General features: G+C 50.3%; 1 protein-coding gene across 1 annotated transcript in view; it reads right to left on the bottom strand.

Annotated features, from left to right (window-relative positions):
* Positions 1-6,971: 6,971 nt before the first annotated feature.
* crispld1a (cysteine-rich secretory protein LCCL domain containing 1a) overlaps positions 6,972-12,195 on the bottom strand; it is a gene marked incomplete at its 3' end in the record, with an annotated part of 51,906 nt that continues 46,682 nt past the window's right edge. The window contains exons 9-10 of the mRNA XM_084326224.1: positions 12,016-12,082; positions 6,972-7,106 (exon numbers count right to left, since the gene is read on the bottom strand). Of these exons, the coding sequence (XP_084182350.1) occupies positions 6,972-7,106; positions 12,016-12,082 (202 nt within the window). The remainder of the gene's footprint in view (positions 7,107-12,015; positions 12,083-12,195) is intronic.

Genomic DNA, 12,195 nt, shown 5'->3' with positions numbered 1-12,195 from the left:
TATCCACGAGAGAACAAAACAGAGTGGGAGATGAAATGTCCAAACTAATAACTAAGTGGAGAACTAAAGGAGGCAATACGCTGGTGTGAGTGACATCACAATCAAAACTCACCCAGGCGTATGCGTAATGGTACAGGAACAGCAGCGGGACGAGGGCAAGGGGCATTACGCTGAGTGAGTGACATCACAATCAAAACTCACCCAGGCGTATGCGTAAAGGTACAGGGACAGCAGCGGGAACGGGGGCAAGAGGCATTACGCTGAGTGAGTGACATCACAATCAAAACTCACCCAGGCGTATGCGTAAAGGTACAGGGGACAGCAGCGGGAACGGGGGCAAGGGCACTACGCTGAGTGAGTGACATCACAATCAAAACTCACCCAGGCGTATGCGTAAAGGTACAGGGACAGCAGCGGGAACGGGGGCAAGGGCACTACGCTGAGTGAGTGACATCACAATTCAAAACTCACCCAGGCGTATGCGTAATGGTACAGGGACAGCAGCGGGGCGAGGGCATCGCCACCGGGTGGCTGGCTGTCCGAGCCGAGGGACAGAGTGCTGGAACAGTGGCGGTGGCGAGGGTGTCGTCCACCCGGGTAGCCGACTGTCGGAGCCGAGGAACAGAGTGCTGGAACAGTGGCGGTGGCGAGGGTGTCGTCCACCGGGTAGCCGACTGTCGGAGCCGAGGAACAGAGTGGCGCGCCACACCTTGGTGTGCGCGTCGGAACAGAGAGCTGGAACAGTGGCGGTGGCGAGGGTGTCGTCCACCGGGTAGCCGCTGTCGGAGCCGAGGGAACAGAGTGCGCGCCACACCTTGGTGTGCGCGTCGGAACAGTGGCGGTGGCGAGGGTGTCGTCCACCGGGTAGCCGTCGAGCGGGAGCCGCTGTCGGAGCCGAGGAACAGAGTGCGCGCCACACCTTGGTGTGCGCGTCGGAACAGTGGCGGTGGCGAGGGGTGTCGTCCACCGGGTAGCCGCTGTCGGAGCCGAGGAACAGAGTGCGCGCCACAACCTTGGGTGTGCGCGTCGGAACCGAGAGACGCCTCGGGGTGCGTCTGCGAGGAGGAGTGTGCCAAGCACGAAGGTCTGGAAGATGCGCGTCGGCGCGCTGAGGTCTGGAGAGCGTGCCAAGCTCGAAGGTCTGGAAGATGCGCGTCTGTGCGCTGGTACGGAGGAGCGTGCCAAGCTCGAAGGTCTGGAAGATGCGCGTCAGTGCGCTGGTACGGAGGAGGAGCGTGCCAAGCTCGAAGGTCTGGAAGATGCGCGTCTGTGCGCTGGTACGGAGGAGCGTGCCAAGCTCGAAGGTCTGGAAGATGCGCGTCAGTGCGCTGGTACGAGAGGAGCGTGCCAAGCTCGAAGGTCTGGAAGATGCGCGTCTCTGTGCGCTGGTACGGAGGAGCGTGCCAAGCTCGAAGGTCTGAAGTGGAAACACTGGAATACCTCCCGTAGAGGATTAGAGAGCGCAGTACAGTGTCTCCCTCCAGGCAAACGGCGGCAGAGGTGGCGAAGGCTTGAGCGCATCTGGCGCGCTGGTCTGGAGTGGAACACTGGAATACCTCCCGTAGAGAATTAGAGAGCGCAGTACAATGTCTCCCTCCAGGCAAACGGCGACAGGTGGCCAAAGCCCTTGAAGATGCGCGTTGCGCGCTGGTGACTGGAGAGCGTGCCAAGCCCGAGGGTCCGGGAGATGCGCGTTGGTCTAGATGTGCGTCAGGAACGAACAGCTGCGCTGGGGTCTGCAGTGGAGCGCTGGGGTGCCTCCCGTGGAAGTTACAGGGAGCGCAGAACAGTCCTCCTCCACAGGCTACGGCGACAGCAGACGAAGGCTGGAGCAAACATCTCAAGGCTGGAGAGATCCATCTTACAGCATTGGTAGACCAGAGGATCTCCCGAAAGAGTCTAGATGTTAGAGAATATGACTCAGCATGAATACAACACGACCCCAACGCCGAAACGAGGGGAAGAGCCCTGGTAATTTAAAGCCCACAGGGGAACTAATTAGCTTGCCACCACAGGTGCGAGAGGTAATTGATAATAGTCCAGGTGTGGCCACTGAGAGTAAACGAGAGTAAAGAACGAGAGGGTGGGGGGCTAGAGAGAGTGAGTGAGAAGGGAATTTCTAACAGTAGGCTTTAAAGAAACAGAGAAAAAGTGGTGAGCAGCGGGCAAAACCTCACAGTACCCCCCCCCTCAACGGGAGCCACCCGGCGACCCAAAACAAATACAGACAGAGTGGCAGGGGGCAAAACAAGAGGTACTGGCCAAGCCAGCAGGGGAAGCCACCACAAGAGTGGGGCTAGCAAAAGAAACAGGGTCGCCGAGGGGTAACTAGGGTAGCAGAGGGGCAACTGGTCTAGAGGAACTGGGTCTAGAGAACTAGTCTAGCGAACTGGGCAAGAGAACTGGTCTAGAGAACTGGTTTAGAGAACTGGTCTAGAGAACTGGTCTAGAGGAACTGAGGGGCAAGCAGGGTAGCTAAGGGGTAACCATGGAAGCACCGGGGAAAGGGCTAGCAGAGGGAAGGTTAGCTGCCAGGGCACTGATAGCTACAGGGCCTATGCTAGCTGTACTGCTACATCAACATAGAGGCTGCGCAAGCTGCCGGAGCCAGGCTAGCAGAGGGAAAGGGTAGCTGCCAGGGCACTGATAGCTACAGGGCCTATGCTAGCTGTACTGCTACATCAACATAGAGGCTGCGCTAGCTGCCGGAGCTAGGCTGGCAGACAGGGCTGGACCAGCATGAGAGCACAAGCTAGCTGGAAGGACAGTCCTAGCTGTGTGAGAAAAACTGACCTTGCTAGCTGAAAGGGCAGTCCTAGCAGTGGGATAAACTACACAAAAAAGTGGAGGCCATGCAGAGGGACCGGGTTAGCTGCTTGGGCCTGGCTAGCTACAGGGCCTATGCCAGCTGCAAGGCTGCATTAACATAGAGGCTGTGCTAACAGCCGGGGCCAAGCTAGCAGACCGGGGCCATGCAGAGGGACTGGGTTAGCTGCCAGGGCATGGCTAGCTACAGGGGGGTCAAACAGGGCAAAACGGGAAGCAAACAGGGGAGCTAACCGGGGAGACTAACAAGCTAAACAGGGGAGTAACAGGCTAACAAGGGAGCTAAACAGGACTAACAGGGAAGCTAAACTGGGCTAACAGGGAAGCTAACAGGGCTAACAGGGGAGCTAGAGGGGAGACTAACAAGCTAACAGGGGAGCTAACAGGGCTAACAGGGGAGCTAGAGGGAACAAGAAAAAAAAAGGCAAACTCAACATACACCGTCTGTGCTGGCTGGGGTCGTCGATTTGGTGGGGTCGTACTGTTATGGTTTGTAACCGACCCCAATCGCACAACACAAGACAGGTATGATGGTTTGCCAAGAAACAGATATTTATTTAGAACAGGGAAAAAGGGCACTGTCCCTTTAAGGGAGAAAACACAAAACACTGGAATAACACAAGAGGGGAAGGTAAAGTGCCTTTAAGAGGCGGGCAGGAAAAGGGAACACTATGGGAAGGTAAGGGAACGCCTAAGGGAAGGTTAAGGGAACGCCTAGGGAACAGAGGAACTAGAGACTAGGAGAACTAGGGAAAGAGGACTAGGGAACTAGGAGAACTAGGGATAGAGGACTAGGGACTAGGTGGAACTAGAAGGGGAGAACTTGGGACAGAGGGGACTGAGGCCCGCGGAGGCGGGCTGGGGAACCGGGAGGAACTGGGGACAGAGAACCGCGGAGGCGGACTGGGGACAGGGAGGAAACTGGGGACTGGTGGGAAAACATCTGGGCCGCTCTGCAGAACAGAGGAGAGGGTTAATATTCAAAGGGAACAAACAGAGCAGATGCAGAACAGTCCAAATAACAAAGTAACAAAGTAAATACTATCTTCGTGTGAACAAACACACAGTGGGAGATGAAATGTCCAAAATAATATCCACGAGAGAACAAAACAGAGTGGGAGATGAAATGTCCAAACTAATAACTAAGTGAGAACTAAAGGAGGCAATACGCTGGGTGAGTGACATCACAATCAAAACTCACCCAGGCGTATGCGTAATGGTACAGGAACAGCAGCGGGACGAGGGCAAGGGGCATTACGCTGAGTGAGTGACATCACAATCAAAACTCACCCAGGCGTATGCGTAAAGGTACAGGGACAGCAGCGGGAACGGGGGCAAGAGGCATTACGCTGAGTGAGTGACATCACAATCAAAACTCACCCAGGCGTATGCGTAAAGGTACAGGGACAGCAGCGGGAACGGGGGCAAGGGCACTACGCTGAGTGAGTGACATCACAATCAAAACTCACCCAGGCGTATGCGTAAAGGTACAGGGACAGCAGCGGGAACGGGGGCAAGGGCACTACGCTGAGTGAGTGACATCACAATCAAAACTCACCCAGGCGTATGCGTAATGGTACAGGGACAGCAGCGGGGCGAGGGCATCGCCACCGGGTGGCTGGCTGTCCGAGCCGAGGGACAGAGTGCTGGAACAGTGGCGGTGGCGAGGGTGTCGTCCACCGGGTAGCCGACTGTCGGAGCCGAGGAACAGAGTGCTGGAACAGTGGCGGTGGCGAGGGTGTCGTCCACCGGGTAGCCGACTGTCGGAGCCGAGGAACAGAGTGGCGCGCCACACCTTGGTGTGCGCGTCGGAACAGAGAGCTGGAACAGTGGCGGTGGCGAGGGTGTCGTCCACCGGGTAGCCGCTGTCGGAGCCGAGGAACAGAGTGCGCGCCACACCTTGGTGTGCGCGTCGGAACAGTGGCGGTGGCGAGGGTGTCGTCCACCGGGTAGCCGCTGTCGGAGCCGAGGAACAGAGTGCGCGCCACACCTTGGTGTGCGCGTCGGAACCGAGAGACGCCTCGGGGTGCGTCTGCGAGGAGGAGTGTGCCAAGCACGAAGGTCTGGAAGATGCGCGTCGGCGCGCTGAGGTCTGGAGAGCGTGCCAAGCTCGAAGGTCTGGAAGATGCGCGTCTGTGCGCTGGTACGGAGGAGCGTGCCAAGCTCGAAGGTCTGGAAGATGCGCGTCAGTGCGCTGGTACGGAGGAGCGTGCCAAGCTCGAAGGTCTGGAAGATGCGCGTCTGTGCGCTGGTACGGAGGAGCGTGCCAAGCTCGAAGGTCTGGAAGATGCGCGTCAGTGCGCTGGTACGGAGGAGCGTGCCAAGCTCGAAGGTCTGGAAGATGCGCGTCTGTGCGCTGGTACGGAGGAGCGTGCCAAGCTCGAAGGTCTGAAGTGGAACACTGGAATACCTCCCCGTAGAGGATTAGAGAGCGCAGTACAGTGTCTCCCTCCAGGCAAACGGCGGCAGGTGGCGAAGGCTTGAGCGCATCTGGCGCGCTGGTCTGGAGTGGAACACTGGAATACCTCCCGTAGAGAATTAGAGAGCGCAGTACAATGTCTCCCTCCAGGCAAACGGCGACAGGTGGCCAAAGCCCTTGAAGATGCGCGTTGCGCGCTGGTGACTGGAGAGCGTGCCAAGCCCGAGGGTCCGGGAGATGCGCGTTGGTCTAGATGTGCGTCAGGACGAACAGCTGCGCTGGGGTCTGCAGTGGAGCGCTGGGGTGCCTCCCATGGAAGTTACAGGGAGCGCAGAACAGTCTCCTCCACAGGCTACGGCGACAGCAGACGAAGGCTGGAGCAAACATCTCAAGGCTGGAGAGATCCATCTTACAGCATTGGTAGACCAGAGGATCTCCCGAAAGAGTCTAGATGTTAGAGAATATGACTCAGCATGAATACAACACGACCCCTACGCCGAAACGAGGGGAAGAGCCCTGGTATTTAAAGCCCACAGGGGGAACTAATTAGCCTGCCACCACAGGTGCGAGAGGTAATTGATAATAGTCCAGGTGTGGCCACTGAGAGTAAACGAGAGTAAAGAACGAGAGGGTGGGGGCTAGAGAGAGTGAGTGAGAAGGGAATTTCTAACAGTAGGCTTTAAAGAAACAGAGAAAAAGTGGTGAGCAGCGGGCAAAACCTCACATTATGATTCAACAGTGTCCTTTTACAAGGCGTTATCTCATATTATCTGTTGACAACAATGCAATTTCCCTTCAGGGATAGTACCGTTTTCTCATCTCGTGTCATCGCATCTGATCTTATCTCATGTCACATTATGACCTCATCTCATCTCATGCCATGTCATCTTATCTCATCTCATGTGACCTCGTCTCATTTGATCTCATCTCACCTCATCTCATGTGACCTACAGTAATTTCATTTTATCTCATCTCATCCTATCTCATCTCATGTGACTTCATTAGGGCTGACCCCCTATAAGTCGATTAGTCGACTAATCGGTCGAAAGGAGCCCGCAGTCGACTGGCCAACCTCTTAGTCGAATATATATATATATATATATATATATATATATATATATATATATAGTATATATATATAAAATTAAATAATAATAATATTTTTTTTTAATTTTTTTTTTATCATTCTTTCCAAAAGAAAAGAGGCCTAGAAGCGTGGCTAACGCTAATGTCACGCATACCAGAGGCTAACTGCCTACGAAAACAGGCACAGAGGCACTGAAAGAGGATTTCACCCATCTAATGAACACACTAGACTAGACAAATATCAAGATGTATCCATCACTGGACCAATTGCATGCTTTTGCAGAGGACAAGAAGCCTTCAGTCGACTCCTTCAGACATTAAGCACCCCCCACAGTCCAAATGGAATGATTTTTTTTTATATAAAAATAAAAAAATATTATACTTTTTTTTAATTTATTTTTTCCCGGCCAATAGTCGACTAACGGCACATTTTTGCCAATCATAGTCGACCATCCAAATCCCTTAGTCGGGGGACAGCCCTAGACTTCATATCATCTCATGGCAGGTCATCTAATCTAATCTCATCCTATCTAATCTCATCTCATCTCATGTGACTTCATATCATCTCATGGCATGTCATTTTATCTCATCTCACGTGACTTAATCGCATCTCATCTCATCTCATATAAACACTATTGCGTTACCCCAGTGACTGGACTCCATTCTTGTGGGATTTAATGAAGAACTCCTTCCTTCCTTGTCTTGTTACGTCCATCCAGCCTCCATCGTTGTCAATGACTCCTGCATGGAGACCCGCCCTGCAGATACTGGATTGCTGAAAAAAGCAGAGGTCCAAAATATGTCTAGGCAATATATATCTTTATCACATGGCGTTTTACCATTCGCCGAAATGCTTGATTGTGATTGGTCAATAGCGCTCGTCAGATGTCCGTTATTACTCGATAACGGACCTCTGCCGAGCAATAATGACCGCTGTTCGCAGCTGAAGCAATCAAGCCCACTGACACACACTGCATCAGTGCAATCAGTCCACACACCTGCTGGCGATAATAATAACTTTATTTGGGCTGACAGAGCCACAGAACAACTGCGTCTGCATTTGATCTTGTCTTGTCGATGGTGTAAAATGAATTAGGTATATTGTTAGTAAGTTAGCCATGTAATAAGCGGGATAATGTATAGCTATACTCGGTCATTGTTTAAAACACCTCGGCGAGGCGCCTCGGTATTCTAAACTCCGTGTCTGTCAATTATTTTGCGACAATGACCTCGTAGCTATACATTATCCCTTACATAATATATATATATATATATTGTATATATATAATGTATATTTATACCATGGTCTGGGTGAATACTCTTTTCTAATTGGCCTGCAGGTATGCCTTAATTAGGCAATAGCTCACAACAGTGTACATGGTTATATCACAGCTAAGGGACGTAGTTCGGCCCGACGTGAATTGGAGGTCTGATAGCCCCTCAGCTGTGATATAATAACCATATGCCATGGGCTGAAGTGAGCTATTGCTTTTATAAAATGTCATTATTTAATATTTTTATTTAAAGGTCCCCTGTCTTATAAATGGCCTTTTCCAGTGTTTAGCATTGTTTTATAGCAATGGGGGTTAGTATCAATGGGTCTGTGTCTCTAATTACCATTTTGGCGGATTGCTCTAATTCAGTTGAGGCAATCTCCTCCCCCAGTGAATTAGGTCATTCTGATTTGACTCGCAATGCGACGTAGCAAGGAGCTGATTGAGCTGATTGTGATCTGATTGGCTCTGTGGTTGGAGCCAATGCCGGCTCTGTGGTTGTAGTCACCGCCCACAATCAACAATTCGCTCAACAACAGAGCGAGTGGAATTACTTCCACTTAAACAGAGGGTGCCGACAGACAGCAGAGAACGATAGTGAGCGAGAGAGAATGAGAGAGAGAGATAGATAGGGAGAGAGAGGAGAGAGAGAGAGATAGAGAGGGAGAGAGAGAGAGAGAGAGAGAGAGAGAGAGAGAGAGAGAGGAAGAGAGAGAGAGAGAGAGAGAGAGAGAGAGAGAGAGAGAGAGAGAGAGAGAGAGAGAGAGAGAGAGAGAGAGAGAGGGACCGCAGGAGTGTGTGTAAATGTGTGTGCGCGTAGGGTTCTTCTCCCCCGCAGTCGGGAGCACTCGCATATCACTGTCAAAATATCTTTGCGCATGCTCCCACGCGCATGCCCATATTCTGATCCGTGCAATAATATTCACAGGGGTATATATTGTCATTTGAAACAAGTTACCAATGCATTGTCTCGTGGGATTATGCCCCCCCCCCCCCCGCGTGTTACTGTTCCGCAACAGTAAGTGACTTCCGGGGTAGGCCTGATTGGCCCCGACAGGCACGTGACGCGCAACTTTCTCTGCCGCGCGGCAGAGCTTGCGGAATGATGTAACCGTCCAAATCCGCTATGACTTTTCATTCAGCGCTTTAGCTCACCTCGCAGAGCAGGGGTCCTGCGATCCTGCGGTCCGTTGTTGACGAGTTCGAATCCCATCGAATTTATTTTTTTTAACGTGATTTTTTTTTAACGTGTATTCTTTCGCCGGTTAAGGTTAGGCATGGTTAAGGTTAAGGTTAGGCATTGTTTCGGAGTTGGTTAAGGTTAGAACGGTTAAGTTTAGGCGCTGTTAAGGAGCTGGTTAAGGTTAGAGTTTGTGTTAGAGAATGGCAATATTCTTTCTATGGTTAAGGTTAGGCATGGTTAAGGTTAAGGTTAAGGTTAGGCATTGTTTCGGAGTTGGTTAAGGTTAGAACGGTTAAGTTTAGGCGCTGTTAAGGAGCTGGTTAAGGTTAGAGTTTGTGTTAGAGAATGGCAATAGACAGCCTATTTCCGCGCGACAGCTCTCAGCAGCCTCGTTGCGCGTCCTGAGTTTGCCGCGTCACGTGCCTGTCGGGGCCAATCAGGCCTACCCGGAAGTCACTTACTGTTGCGGAACCGGTACACGCCCCCCCCCCCCGCGGCGAAATTAATAGTATCCCCCTCAATCTTTCTATCTCTCTCTTTCTGTCTGACTGTCACTCAAAGCGCTTATGGGCGGAGCCCAGCCCAAAAACTGCTTGAAATCTTGAAGTGGAAAAATGCTGCTTTAGAGTAATTGATTAAAATAAAAAACAATGAATTTCTTTGAAAAAAAACTTTACAGATGTGTTCCATAGACTCACAGGAATTGTGTAAAATTGCCCAAATAGTGAAAGGAATAGCAATGCATGTCCCCTTTAAAGACATTTGACACAGGACAGGTGTGGCTGATCCCAGGTCTGATCAACTTGAACCAGGGCAGGTGTGGCTGATCCCAGGTCTGATTAGCTTGAACCAGGGCAGGTGTGGCTGATCCCAGGTCTGATTAGCTCGACCCAGGGCAAGTGAGGCTGATCCCAGGTCTGATTAGCTTGACCCAGGGCAGGCGTGGCTGATCCCAGGTCTGATTAGCTTGAACCAGGGCAGGTGTGGCTGATCCCAGGTCTGATTAGCTTGACCCAGGGCAGGTGAGGCTGATCCCAGGTCTGATTAGCTCGACCCAGGGCAGGTGTGGCTGATCCCAGGTCTGATTAGCTTGAACCAGGGCAGGTGTGGCTGATCCCAGGTCTGATTAGCTTGAACCAGGGCAGGTGTGGCTGATCCCAGGTCTGATTAGCTTGAATCAGGGCAGGCGTGGCTAATCCCAGGTCTGATTAGCTTGACCCAGGGCAGGTGTGGCTGATCCCAGGTCTGATTAGCTTGAACCAGGGCAGGTGTGGCTGATCCCAGGTCTGATTAGCTTGACCCAGGGCAGGCGTGGCTGATCCCAGGTCTGATTAGCTTGAACCAGGGCAGGTGTGGCTAATCCCAGGTCTGATTAGCTTGAACCAGGGCAGGCGTGGCTGATCCCAGGTCTGATTAGCTTGAACCAGGGCAGGTGTGGCTGATCCCAGGTCTGATTAGCTTGACCCAGGGCATACGTGGCTGCTTAAACCAGCCATCACCACAGTAGCGTTAGGTTACGTTTTCTTTCTTTCTCAGACGCAGTGATGAAAATGAATTGGAATCATAGCTATGGATATAAGCTCATTATACCACGGCTATGAACCAATCAGATTGCTTAGTTTAGTTTAGTTTATTTATTTAGCACATTATTTAAAAATAAACAGTGCTAGGAGGGAACGAAGCCCAAAGGGCTTGTACAAAGTTCCACTCCCATCTCATTGTCCATAAACAATATGAACGAAATACATGTAAACATGGTCTACAAAATAAACTACAAAACAGGATCAGAGACATAAGGCAGACACTATAGCGAAAACATGGAAGATTGACACGAGTCAATAACAAGAACAATTTATTTAAATTTTTTAGTACAAGAGGGCAAAGGAGAGGAGAATAACATATTAACAGTATAATGAGGAAAAAGAAACAAGCAGCCTAGATGTAACACTGATGCACAGGAGTAATTTAATGTGATGGTGATTTATGATGAAATTAAGTTAGATTTTAATTGTTTTTTAAATATAGATAAGGAGGTTGTTGACCTCAATGATGAACTTAGTGTTCCAGAGTTTAGGACCTCTAAATCAAATGTTGCTTGATTTGAGCTACCCATTTTATAAAAACGTTTAATGTAGTTCGGCTAAAGTTGAATCACTGTTCTAAGTTCATCCACTCAACTGCAGCCACAGCTGACTTATCAAGTTGATAAACGTAACGACCGGGAAGGAAAAACGATTTTAACATTAAGAACTATTTGGAGAATACAACCATTTTGAAGAGGAAAAAGAAATGGAAAAAAAGAGAAAGAAACCAAATCATACAGTGACTAACCGCTGCATTTTTTCCCCGCCTATGGCAGAAATTAACAGTCTTTTCCTTTCCCGTTTACGAGTAATCCTGTCCCTGGGTGTTGATGGGAAAATTGCATTTCACCAAATAATTTTATGTTTTGTTAACGTTCCAATTTCTAAAAGCCAAATCACTAACCGCTAAATGACCAGATGTTGCAGAGAATGCACCGACGCTGATCTGCAATGCTAAGCTAGTTTTGGCTAGCGATTTAACTGCCACTTAAAAATCTAAATCCCCCTGCATCATCAGAGAGAGAGAGAGAGAGAGAGAGAGAGAGAGAGAGAGAGAGAGAGAGAGAGAGAGAGAGAGAGAGAGAGAGAGAGAGAGAGAGAGACATGTATATCAGAGGACTTTGTTCACGGGAACCACAGCCTGCATGAACCACAGATGAAGCTAAAGGAGAGATCTATTAATATTACATTCATTTCCCTGTAGCTGCAGCAAAGACTGAAGACTCGGGAGCAGCCAGAAAACACGTCACCCGCGAGAGAGTCTCTGCTGGCAGCAAGCGCTACTGTGTCATGGGAAACATACGTCCTTCAAAATAAAGGCGCAGCATCATAAATTCTGTAGACATTTTCCCTCAACTTCCTTCCTCCCCCCAAGTAGACATCCACCACCCACTCAGAATGGTGCCGCGAGCCACTGATCCTGTCCATTACCAGCATCTTGATTAAAGGTACACTCACCATTTCATAGTGCACGGTCCCAACCACATTATCATATGCATCTTGATTAAAGGTACACTCACCATTTCATAGTGCACGGTCCCAACCACATTATCATATGCATCTTGATTAAAGGTACACTCACCATTTCATAGTGCACGGTCCCAACCACATTATCATATGCATCTTGATTAAAGGTACACTCACCATTTCATAGTGCACTGTCCCGACTACTTTTCCATTGGAGTCCAGACATCCAGCGGGGCATTCGTACCTGAGAGAACACACAGCCACATCACATGAACCCATGAACCCTTTCACAAGAGTTTGTTTTTCCAATTCTTCCTAAGAATCATATCTTCGAATTTCACCTCTACTATAGCTTTA

This window comes from Notolepis coatsorum (assembly GCF_963971535.1).
Source record: "Notolepis coatsorum genome assembly, chromosome: 12".
In the NCBI taxonomy this organism is placed as follows: Eukaryota; Metazoa; Chordata; class Actinopteri; order Aulopiformes; family Paralepididae; genus Notolepis; species Notolepis coatsorum.
The sequence above is the reverse complement of the archived record's forward strand: the minus strand, read 5'-3'. Positions and strand labels throughout refer to the sequence as shown.